This window comes from Erigeron canadensis, chromosome 1 (genome assembly GCF_010389155.1).
Source record: "Erigeron canadensis isolate Cc75 chromosome 1, C_canadensis_v1, whole genome shotgun sequence".
NCBI classification, from domain to species: domain Eukaryota; kingdom Viridiplantae; phylum Streptophyta; class Magnoliopsida; order Asterales; family Asteraceae; genus Erigeron; species Erigeron canadensis.
In genome coordinates, this window is record NC_057761.1 from 27476655 (window position 1) to 27487855 (window position 11201).

General features: G+C 33.8%; 2 protein-coding genes across 2 annotated transcripts; one reads left to right on the plus strand and one right to left on the minus strand.

Moving 5' to 3' along the window:
- Positions 1-868: 868 nt before the first annotated feature.
- Positions 869-6408, minus strand: LOC122603913 (RNA polymerase sigma factor sigA-like). The gene is made up of 10 exons (XM_043776770.1): positions 6304-6408; positions 3772-4607; positions 3482-3680; positions 3257-3349; positions 2985-3113; positions 2831-2884; positions 2662-2745; positions 2126-2188; positions 1270-1382; positions 869-1177 (listed from the first exon to the last, which is right to left on the minus strand). Exons 2-10 carry the CDS (start codon positions 4464-4466, stop codon positions 1069-1071), a joined length of 1539 nt encoding a protein of 512 aa, XP_043632705.1. The 5' UTR covers positions 4467-4607; positions 6304-6408; the 3' UTR covers positions 869-1068.
- Positions 6409-7781: 1373 nt separating this feature from the next.
- LOC122580156 (peptide methionine sulfoxide reductase-like) lies at positions 7782-10974 on the plus strand. Its single transcript, XM_043752430.1, has 2 exons — positions 7782-8393; positions 10568-10974. The coding sequence occupies exons 1-2, from the start codon at positions 7860-7862 to the stop codon at positions 10817-10819; spliced, it is 786 nt and encodes a 261-aa protein (XP_043608365.1). The 5' UTR covers positions 7782-7859; the 3' UTR covers positions 10820-10974.
- The last annotated feature ends 227 nt before the right edge of the window (positions 10975-11201 follow it).

Consider the following 11201-nt stretch of genomic DNA (forward strand, 5'->3'; position numbering starts at 1 on the left):
TTAGAGGAAAGTATTACTTCTAATCATGTCAACATCATTGTTACCTTTATTAGTTGTAACTTGTAACCCAAATGTATGTATGTATATATGTTTCGATCTTGAGCGGATGATGGTTAGTCCGGGCGTCCAGCTAGTTAGAAGGATTTCGGTTTATTCAAAGTTTTGTGTTTAATTCTTAGGGATGACAATCTTTGAAGTTTTTTCTTTCGGATACTTTTAACGGCTCACTTTTAATATCTCTTTGTCTATTGCACGTGCAAAGGTGAAAATTCTCTGATGTTTTACTTTTACAGAATGTTCGTTAAAATATATATATATATATATATATGCATATATGTTTCATGTGTTAGGTTCCACTCTTATTTTGCATATATTTGAGGTAGTCACATGTGAATGTAGGGCATGTTTGGGCATAAGCAGTGTGGGTTTCGGTAGTAACATTTTGACCTTTGGAGATAAAGGTCATAAGTTCGGTATTCATCTCATGCAAAGACTACTTTTTTTAACATTTAAGTTGAACGTGAAAACAGTCTCTCTATCTAGGTACATGTAAGGTTTGTCTATATTTTAACCTTCCCTATATATCGTCAAAGTATTAGAGCTTAAAACTTACGATAGACGACAGTGGGTAGTTCCTTTTCCTTTTCGTTTTTATCCAATTTAAATATTAACCTTATCTTTATCAAAACACAATGCAAAAGGGTGTATTTACATTAGTGCTTTTTAACAAAGCCAATGTTAAAAGCTTCTAGTTGGTAAAGTTGAGATGTGTTGGATATATACATTACATTACAAGAATATATAGATATATCCAAGCTAAAGTAAATATAGATGTTACCAGACAATGCCTAAACGATTAAGAGATATGTGAAGTTCAACAAAATATCATTTCACTAGAAAACATAACTGTATTCACTTAATCACTTGGTATGAACTTTTTCTGCACAAGGAACCAAGTTTTATCGTTAGATATGAAGTGTTTACATACAATGTATATATGTATAAATATGTATCTATGGTTTGTATATACAGGCAAAATTTGCCTAGCTAGTCCCGCAATAGCAAAAATCAATGCTCCACTAGCATAGCATCAAGATTTGTCTTCCGTGCAGCGTGTTTTAGTTTCTCAAGTGCAACAAGCCCGACCTGCCTCACTCGTTCTCTGGACAACCCCATCCTGCATAACAATATTACGTTGATTGAATATAAAGGTCATAATCAATCCGCTTATCTGTTTTAGAACTCGCATAAAGCGAATAAAGTTGGTACCTTCGGCTAATATCTTCCCAAGTAAGGAATTCGTTGTCTAGACCATAGTACAAACGGATTATCTGTCTCTCCCGTTCCCTTAGTGTGGTGGTCATCAACTTGTTCACTTCATCCTGCAACATGAAAAGTACATTAACTGGAAGTCTGGAACAGCTGAAGAATACTACTCGTAACTGCTAATGCATTCTAGAGTCACGATTTAAATTTGGAAGTTATAATCAGTCTCCAATGCTGTTCTTGCAACTAAGGGCTATTTCGTAAAAACAAAAGTTTAGTGTGAGGACTCAAGGACGATTCACAATTGGATCATTTCATTTCACCAATAACATATGGGAGTATAAATTTCAGTTCCCTAATCGAAGAGTCTTCCATCAGAAATATAAGTCCGTCCTATGTTCCTATGCAAAGCGTTATGATTTGACCCGTGGGCTTACATAATATAACAAATTAACAATATATAAAAGCTTGCAGACCACAAAATAACAACAGTCAAATGTAATGATAAAAATGAGCAGATAGAAAATTCTAACTTATAAATTTTTTTTAAATTAAATAAAAAACAGATGTTGCAATTTTCAGGGAGTACTGACACAATATTTTCAAAAAGAACTAGAAGCACGGGCTAAAGAGAAAAGTTGTTAAAGCCATCATGATTAATTGCAATAGCTGTAAATTTAAGACTATATTTCATAACCATAAACGATGATCGACTGGCTTTAGTTTTTTAAAACAAATTTTTGTTAGGGTTTAAGGTTTGGGGTACAAATCATACCCAACAGCAGTATGCTAGAGTTCATATAAAAGACAAGACAAGAAATAAATAGAGAGAATGAACTTTGTAGGCCAAGTGATATACCTTGAGTGCCCCGTGATCTACTCCATGCCAAGGGTCGTTCTGTGGGTGATCATCCGCCATGTACTGCAACGGTAAAGGAATAAAGCTTAATGCTCAATAGTAATAACTACCAAGTGGCCTTTTGGTCAAATTTTAAGTTTAGAGGTGTGAATTTCGATCCATTTACTTATGTTCGAGGTGTGCTTTATCTCCATAGGAGCATCGGATCAGATAAGTAAAGTGAAAAAAGCAAGCTAAATAGGAAAAGAGTCATATTCGATATGGTCGAAATTACCCTAAAAGGGTATTTTCAAAGCATAAAACCTCCTAAATTACTTAATCCATAGAATTAGGTTATTATAATATCATAAATTTTCCCATCCTAATTGGATAATGAATAAAAGAACACGTGTTTTGGGTCAGCCCAACCCAAATCAAACCATAAACTACCCGTTTTGATTGATCACCCAACTTGCCTAACCCATCCATTTTGAAACCTGTAAACAGTACTAGCCGAAGTAAAAACATATGTATATGTGAATTAACACAAGACTTACGCTGTGAAAGGTATCCCCTGGAACTGGAAGACCATTTAAAGTAGGAAATGCTGGCCTATCAAGTGAAAACACTTTGCATTTTGCCTGCATGAAAGGGCCTTCATGTTAAGATGATGAAAAATGAACAAAAGTTTTAGCCAAAAATAAGTTCACCAAATAGTTGAAGTACCTCAGTGGCATTTAATACTTTCTTTGTGGACATGTTCAAACTTTCTGCAATTTTCTATATCACCAAAAAATATAGCTCATTAGGTCAAGCTTCAAGATCAAGGTATCTATAAAAATCTAACATTGATTTTAGATAGCTGTAGTGTTTGACTTACTTCAATTGATGGAGTTATTCCCTTTTCCTCAAGCTTAGCCTTGGCATGTCGTATTGCACTCAGTCTTTCGTGCATATGGATAGGTAACCTTAGGGTTCTAGAGTTTTCAATTAAAGCTTTTGAAACACCCTGAGATAACAGAGATAAAAGTTATAAGGATAAATCAATGGATTGATATAGATACTTTTCTACTTTCCAATGTGCAAAATAAGTAATAGTTTCCCCTTGCTTGTTTAAGCGACGACACTAAAAAATGAATGTATCGTCCTCACCTGCCGTATCCACCAATAAACATAGGTAGAAATCTTGAACCCCCTTGATGAATCATATTTCTCAATCCCACGAAGAAGTCCAATTAAACCTCCCTACATATAACAAAAATGTTGAGTAATAAATTGTCAATTTCGATGCCTATTATCATGTGATACCGCAGTTTTTGTGCCAAATAGTATATTGCTTCTCTAAGTTGATTTTACTGAAGATAACAGAAACGATACCTGGATTAAGTCTCCAATTTCAGCTCCCATGCTGGCATATTTTTGTGCAACTGACATTACTAGACGGACATTGCTCATGGCCAGTTTCTCTCTTGCCAATTTGCACTCGATTTGCTTAACTTGCAATTCAGCTCGTGAAATCTTAAGGGATGCTGCAAGTTGATCCTCTGAGGGTTCATGTCCCAATCTTTCCTTCAATCTGAAAATCCACATCAAACCGGTAATAAAGTTAATATGAAGCAAAAAGTATGTGAACTTTGAAATTTATGCTTATAAGGCATACTAATTACCTCGATTTCCTTTCTTCTAACTGTTGACCGATCTTGATCTTTTTTGATAAAACCACCACCTCTGTATGAGTTAGCAATGTATCACTTGTTATGCCTTTAACGTATCCTCTTGAACGGTTTTGGAGCAGTTCTGGACTGATGACAAACTTCAGAGGCTTTTTCACACCAACTTCATTACAAGAAGATCGTCTATTTGGTGTAGTCCTCTGAGAGTCTATTCTACGCCTACGAGCAGACTTCCCTGAACCACTGACATATACCTTTTTGCTGCTTTTCTCCATCGGATTATGTGTAGTCAATGTTTTCTCGGTTGAAAGATTCCACTGCTTTTCTAACAAAGACTTTTGTAACAAAAGTAATGCTTCAACTGAAAACTCTTGATCAGACCCTTCGGGTTCCAAGTGGTCATAACCATGAACCCATTGGTCTATCATGGACGGGTCAGAAACAGCATCCACATGTTCCTTAAGAGCTCTTATGTAATGCTTGTCTTGGTTATGTCGATCTGATATGAACCCACGGCCATAGTTGGATGACTTTTTTGCAGTAATCACATTCTTAGCAGGGAGAAGTATGAATCCGAGATCACTACTATTACTACTTGAAAGCTTTTCACTTACATCCGAGTAGTAAGTAGATGAACCCAATAGCCTTTCCCCTGCACGTAATCCAGCTACTGCAGTCGTAGCCATCATTTAGCTTTCTTCGTTTAAAAGAAATAGCATGACATATACGTCACTAGCGTTACTCTAAATTAACCGTAAGACTTTCTTTCGAAACAATAAATCTGTCGATATAAAGCTTCCTGCTTCTTGTAGATAACTATCGATATATTCCTGGCAAGGGAAAAAGACATGAAGACTGTAAATAAAAGAACCCCTAAAATAGATAAGGTCTGTTATTATCATACCAATGTGCTTTGTTTTGTAAAATTCATCAATAAAATTCTACTGATAAATGTACGTATGTAACGATTTTCTCCTTATGAGCTCCAAAATAGTTATGGGGGCGACATGAATACAGCAATTTATTTCAATACACAACAGTTACAAACAGTTTACTGCATACTGTATGCACAGCTAGGTAAATCATCAGATTACAGTGTACGGAAAAATCATGTTGTGCAATTTGAAAAACCATATACAAGTTAGCAAATATGATTTTAAAAAAAAGCAAATGGCAAGGTAAGTGACTTTTTATTCGTGCCAATGTGGGGTTAGCCCACTTGGTACAGGCTCTTACGATATTTGGGGTAATTAGGCCGGTGCCAACCCCGTTCTAAAAGCTCGCCGTGACATCTCCTGTTCTCATCTTGGGTTGGCAGCACCTCATCTTGAGCTCTTCCTATGTTGCCTCTTCCCCCCATCGCCGGGTGAGGAAGAGGTAGTGGTGGTCCCGGTCAAAATGTAAACTAAAAAAAAACCCTTTTATGTTTAAATACTAATCAACCCGCATATTATGCGGGCATTTGAATAGAATTTGATTTTATAATGATACACCACAATGAACATGTTTAACTTTTTATTACGTTGAACATTATTATATTGTATATTTTGAGTAAGCTGATATTATAATAATCATTTTCGATCTACATGTTTGTTTCCCATTTCAATAGAAACTTTCCATGATTATCTACTAAAAATATTTTAAAGTCATAATATCTTAGAATAAATTTCCATTATTCTTTTTTTTGCCTACTTTTAATTATTATTGGATGATGTCATTAAAAAATCAAAATTATATATTAAGAAATCTTCTTTAATATAAAATGACATCATCACAATCTTGTTATATTAATATAAGAGATTATTTTTTTTGGTAAAGAAGAGATAAAGAAAAGGTAGGGTTGATAGTGAGTAGGAAGAGGTGATTTAAGGAGAGAAAAGCTGATGTGGCAGTGAGGAAGAGTCGGGAAGAGCTGCAGGGTTGGCTGAGGCCTTAGAAGTAGAACAAATTTGCCGTTCGGAACAAGTAAAACTTTTGATTTTCAAGGAAAAATTTTCAATTTTATAACTACTAATGTCTGTATGTATTAAGTAAAAAATAGGTAAATGACGGTTATTTTTGTTTATTGAGTAAAAAAAAAAAAACATGAAACTTGACTAAATGCATCAAGTTCTTAATTATTAAATCTATTAAGAACGGGGCCTAACTCTATTATCACATAACATATACAAAGTAACATAACATTTAAAAGAATAACGAAACATAACAAGCCTAATAATTATCAACTGAAAAATGAACTTAACTAATCCACTGGATGTTTAAAAACACTAAATTCACCTTTTATCTACCACTGATTTTGCCACAAATTATTATTAGATACATCTTTAAGCACATCTATATCTGTAATAGTATGTATCCTATAGAAAGCAAAAACATGACAATCAGAATGTGATCAAAAATCTTATATAGCTATATATTAATCACTAACTAAAAAAGATGATCGCAATATAGAGATAACATATTTTCATGAATTAAATAAATGAGGTGTAACATATATGAATAAAAGAAGTGAATTACAGTACATACCTTTGAAGTTGAAAAGATTTATATTCAGAAATGAGTTGATGTTTTATTGTGGAAATTTGCAGGGAGGGAATGAGAGTGAGAATGAAGGAATGTGTGGCTCGTATGGGATGTATCCAAGTGAGTGAATCTTATTAGCGCGAGGTGTCAATGTGCGTATGTCTTGTTTTAAACCGTCCTCATTTCCTTGGTTTTTTCTTTTATTTATTTTATAATAATTATTCTTAGAAAATTAAGATATTTTCATGTTTTGTTTTCTTTTTTCAAATTTAAAACTTTTGCTAAGGGGTTGGCAACGGATGGATGGTGGATGGATTATGGGCGCGGTAACACCACTCAACACCGCCGCCAACGCATGACCACACGTCGTGGCATGAAACTGCGTGGTCACACCACGCACACCACCATCCACTTTCTTCCAATAATTGGCTTGTGATTTCACCTTTTCTTTTGTTTTTAAGTTATTTTTTATAAATAGTAGTGAGTGGTGAAGTGAGTGGTCGGATGCCAACAAAATTTGGATGAATGGTGAGTGAGTGGTGGAATTGAGGTGTCATAAGGTGATTGGTTAAAAGTGAGTGATGAAAAATAAAGTGTGAGGTGGGCTGCCAACCCTCTGAATACTATGGTAGAGTATATCTTTTTTATAGCTAAGATTGCATATGCTCGATGCTTGTTTGGCTTAAATTGCTCATCTCTACTAACTATTCTTTTCTTTTACATTGGCATCTCACATTTGCATTTCCATTTGACTTTTCAACTAATATACAAACCGCTAAAAGTGACGAGCAATGAAAGTCGACTACATAATTACATCGACAGTTGGTATTACATGGTTGTTATTAGTGATCTATTATAAAAAAAGAGAAGAAATTGTTAGATTATGTTTTAAAGATTGATTTTGTAACTTGAAATATTCTTTTAATTTTCACAATTTTCATTAATGTTAGAGTTAGTAGATAACATGAATTTTATATTAATTACTTAAACAAAAAGTTAAACCACTTTTTTGGTCATCTTTTGGAACAAATTATGGTGACAAGTCATCTCATTAACAACTTACATACATTGGACATATTCTATGATGAAATTCTTGTGTATGTTCAATAATACCAAGAAATTATTAAATAAGTAAATAACACTTAATGTTGCACTCAAATATTTGACCTTTGTAATTCTAACTACTTGATGGAAGAGAGTTGATTAATGATTAAAAAAATATATGTATATCACAAATTTGAAAATATAAATCTATAAATATAAACAAAAGAAAGATTTTGCCAAACAAATGTTCAAAAACTATAATTAAAATGCATTAAAATTTAGAAATAAACGTTTGACATAAAATATACAATTTTTCAATTCACCTTAAATGTTACTCCCATAAAAAAAAAAAAATTTTGATCAACCTTAAAATATACACAACACAATAAAATAGAAAATAGAGGTTGAGTTATAGATGTGGTGTTGAAAACACTTTCTCATTTCAAAGTACTTTCACAACATAAAAAGAAAAATATAAAGAAGATAAACCAAACACGTCACCCCACTAAATAAAAATGCTCCTCTTCAAAACAACCACCACCACCACCGCCACAATCTCCGTCCCTCTCCTCTCCATCTCCTCCCACCTCAAACCCAAACCCACCTTTTCCTTCCCATTCCCATCCAAACCCATCACGCCGACCCACCACCTCTCATCATCCACCACGCCGAAAATCATGAACTTCTTAAACAAACTAGGTTTCGGTACACGCAGTACACCCACTGACACAACTTCAGTTGACCAAAAATCACCAGTTGCTCAATCCCCAGACGTTGACTTACCTGCACCTGGTCAACAGTTTGCTCAGTTTGGTGCAGGGTGTTTTTGGGGTGTTGAATTGGCTTTTCAAAGAGTAGCTGGTGTTACTAAAACTGAAGTTGGGTATACCCAAGGGTTTACGGATAACCCGAGTTATAATGATGTTTGTTCTGGTACTACTTTTCATAATGAAGTTGTTCGGGTTCAGTATGACCCGAAAACTTGTAGTTTTGAGAATCTTTTGGAGTGTTTTTGGGATAGACATGATCCTACTACTCTTAATCGTCAGGTTTGTCGAATTTTCGGCCTTTTTTTAAAAAAATTTTTATTGTTGTCATTGTTTTTATATAACTATACATGCCCAATTATATGATTATATTTAGGATAAGGGTACTAAAGTGTATATGAATTGTAACGTTTTGCTATTGTCTGTGTCGAACTTTAGGGTGTTTGTAATTGTGTGTAAGTGGTTGGCTTTAGTTTATTTAATTGGTGTTTTTACTTACGTTTGGCTATATAAGTTGTCACGCCATCAAAAGAGTGTTGCATCATTGGTTTAAAGTAATAAGATGTCGGATATATTAAACGTGGAAAAAAATGTTTGATATAATACATGGTAAAAGATTTGGATACATACACTTTAGAGCTAAATGGGACAGTTGGATACATTTTGGTGCACTTGGCCTTTTAGTATATCGGTTAGTGAAATTTGCGTTTTTGCTGTTAAATTTGAATGAAAAATTATAGAAATTGTTTTCGTCCATGTAAAAGTAATTTGGGAAAGAAGGTACTAACGCGGGCAATTGTCCTTTTCTTCACGTTATCAATATTTTTTACAAATTGAAGCCCAATTGGACCTATAAGCACTTGATATCAAATTAGTCTGAGATTATAGATAAAGGGGTTGTGGATATACGTACATGTATCATGTCTGTATATACCCCTATTCTCTCTTTATCTAGTTTTTGATCCTATCGTTATTCAGCGGAAGTTATAGATCAACTTGAACATATAATAGGTATTACAATTAGAATTTCATTTAAAATGTACAATTTTAAATTGTTTAAGTTTCACCAAATCTGTTTTAGGAAGCTCTATTTCAACGCTCTTGAGTTATTTGATGTATGATTGTATGAATAATGAAGATTGTTGTATGTTTTTGTATACACCTACACATTGTATATTGTGGTCCAGTAAGTTTTCCTACGTTTATGGTTCTCTTTATATCTTGTAAATCCTTAGTATCGTCGTGAAAGAATGTTTATGGTTCTCTATATATGTCTTGTGAATCCTTAGTATCTTCATGAAACAATGACCATGCTGAAAGTCTTAAATAAGAAAAAAATACATATTTGAAGACAATCAAGTCTTGAATCACCCAAGTAAAAGGGATGGAAAGCTGCCATCATAATTGGTTAACTGTTCTATTGGTTTTCTCTCAAATTTTGGATCCACAAATTTTGCATATTAACTTCTGTAAGTCAGGGTCTATTGTCTTTAGAATCATTATTGCTCTTGCAATCAAGTGCAGATAAGATAACCGCATTATATATACTGGCCATCTTTTCACTGCTGCATAAGTTACCCTGGTTTCTTAATTACAAATTGGAATAGAAATTATTAGTGCATACAACCATCTTCTTATTTATATTACTAACTGTAAGAAATTTGAGTCAAATTGGATCTATTTCTGAAGATTTACTGTAATAAATATACATATTATTGGCCATGAATACATATGCATCACAATCACTAATTTGTTATAATGTGTGAACTTGCTAATCATCATGTACCCTTATCCTGGTATTAAATGGATTGGCCTTTGGGGAGATAAGATAATAGATTCATAGGTGCATTACGGCATATTATGGTAAAGGCATTTGTGCATTATTTGTGTAAAGCTTATGTGTCTATCTCCATTCTAGTAACCTCTATTGTTGGCTTCTTGAATTATGATGAATAATAGACATATCATTCGGGACATGCTAACACAGTATTTATCATGCTTCAACAGTTAACTTTCTTCTATGATTGTTGCTAAGTTCTTATTATTTATGTAGGAGTTCTTGTACTATCTTGTAACAGAGACACCCTTGTATTGTTAGACGAAAGAACATCTTAATTGCTCAACTGTCATTTGCTCACAGAATTTGGATCCACTAATGACTGAGTTTGATGAATCACAATTACTACTTGAATTAAGTGCAAATTGCTTGTTCTTGATCTAAAAAAATAATTTACAGAAATTAAGGAATATTTTTCTGATTTATATCTATGTATATATTTGTAAGTAAGTATGCAAATGGGTATCCGTTCTGAATATCTGATATACACTTAATTATTTTATCACATTTAGTAAGTAACTACGAAATCTTCAGTCTTTAGAATATCTCGGGTTTTAAACACGTACTCTGTCTGGACTCTGCAAAAGCATACTAAAAGCTCGGTATTTCATTTGGCTAGGGGAATGATGTGGGAACACAATATAGATCTGGGATATATTTCTACACACCTGAACAAGAGAAAGCAGCAATAGAGTCAAAGGAGCAACACCAGAGGAAACTGAACAGAACAATCGTCACCGAGATCCTGCCAGCAAAGAAGTTCTACCGGGCAGAAGAGTACCATCAGCAGTATCTTGCAAAGGGTGGCCGATTTGGGTTCAAGCAATCTACTGACAAAGGTTGCAATGACCCTATTCGCTGCTACGGCTAAGTTATTGTATATGCGGTCATAAATCATGCTTATAATTTTAATGTATAATGGTTGTTAATAGGTATATGCTTCATCGATTGTGTGTTACCGGCAATGTTATTATATACTTTGAATGAATCGACTGTTGTCCTGTAACAAGCTACTACTTATGTGAATTGGCCTGGCTGTTTTAGTACTAGTTAATTATATATAATCACAATGAAAATAGACCTTATAGGCTTATAATAGCTTTTTTCCGACTCATTTATGTTTATTTTACTGTTATCTGTAAATGGCTTTCTTCTATTTGATTTTACATGTATCCTCTTATGTTACGTGACTACGTAGACAAGTTCATATTTTTTACTGTATCAGATATGTAACCTTCGTATGTCAGATGGCA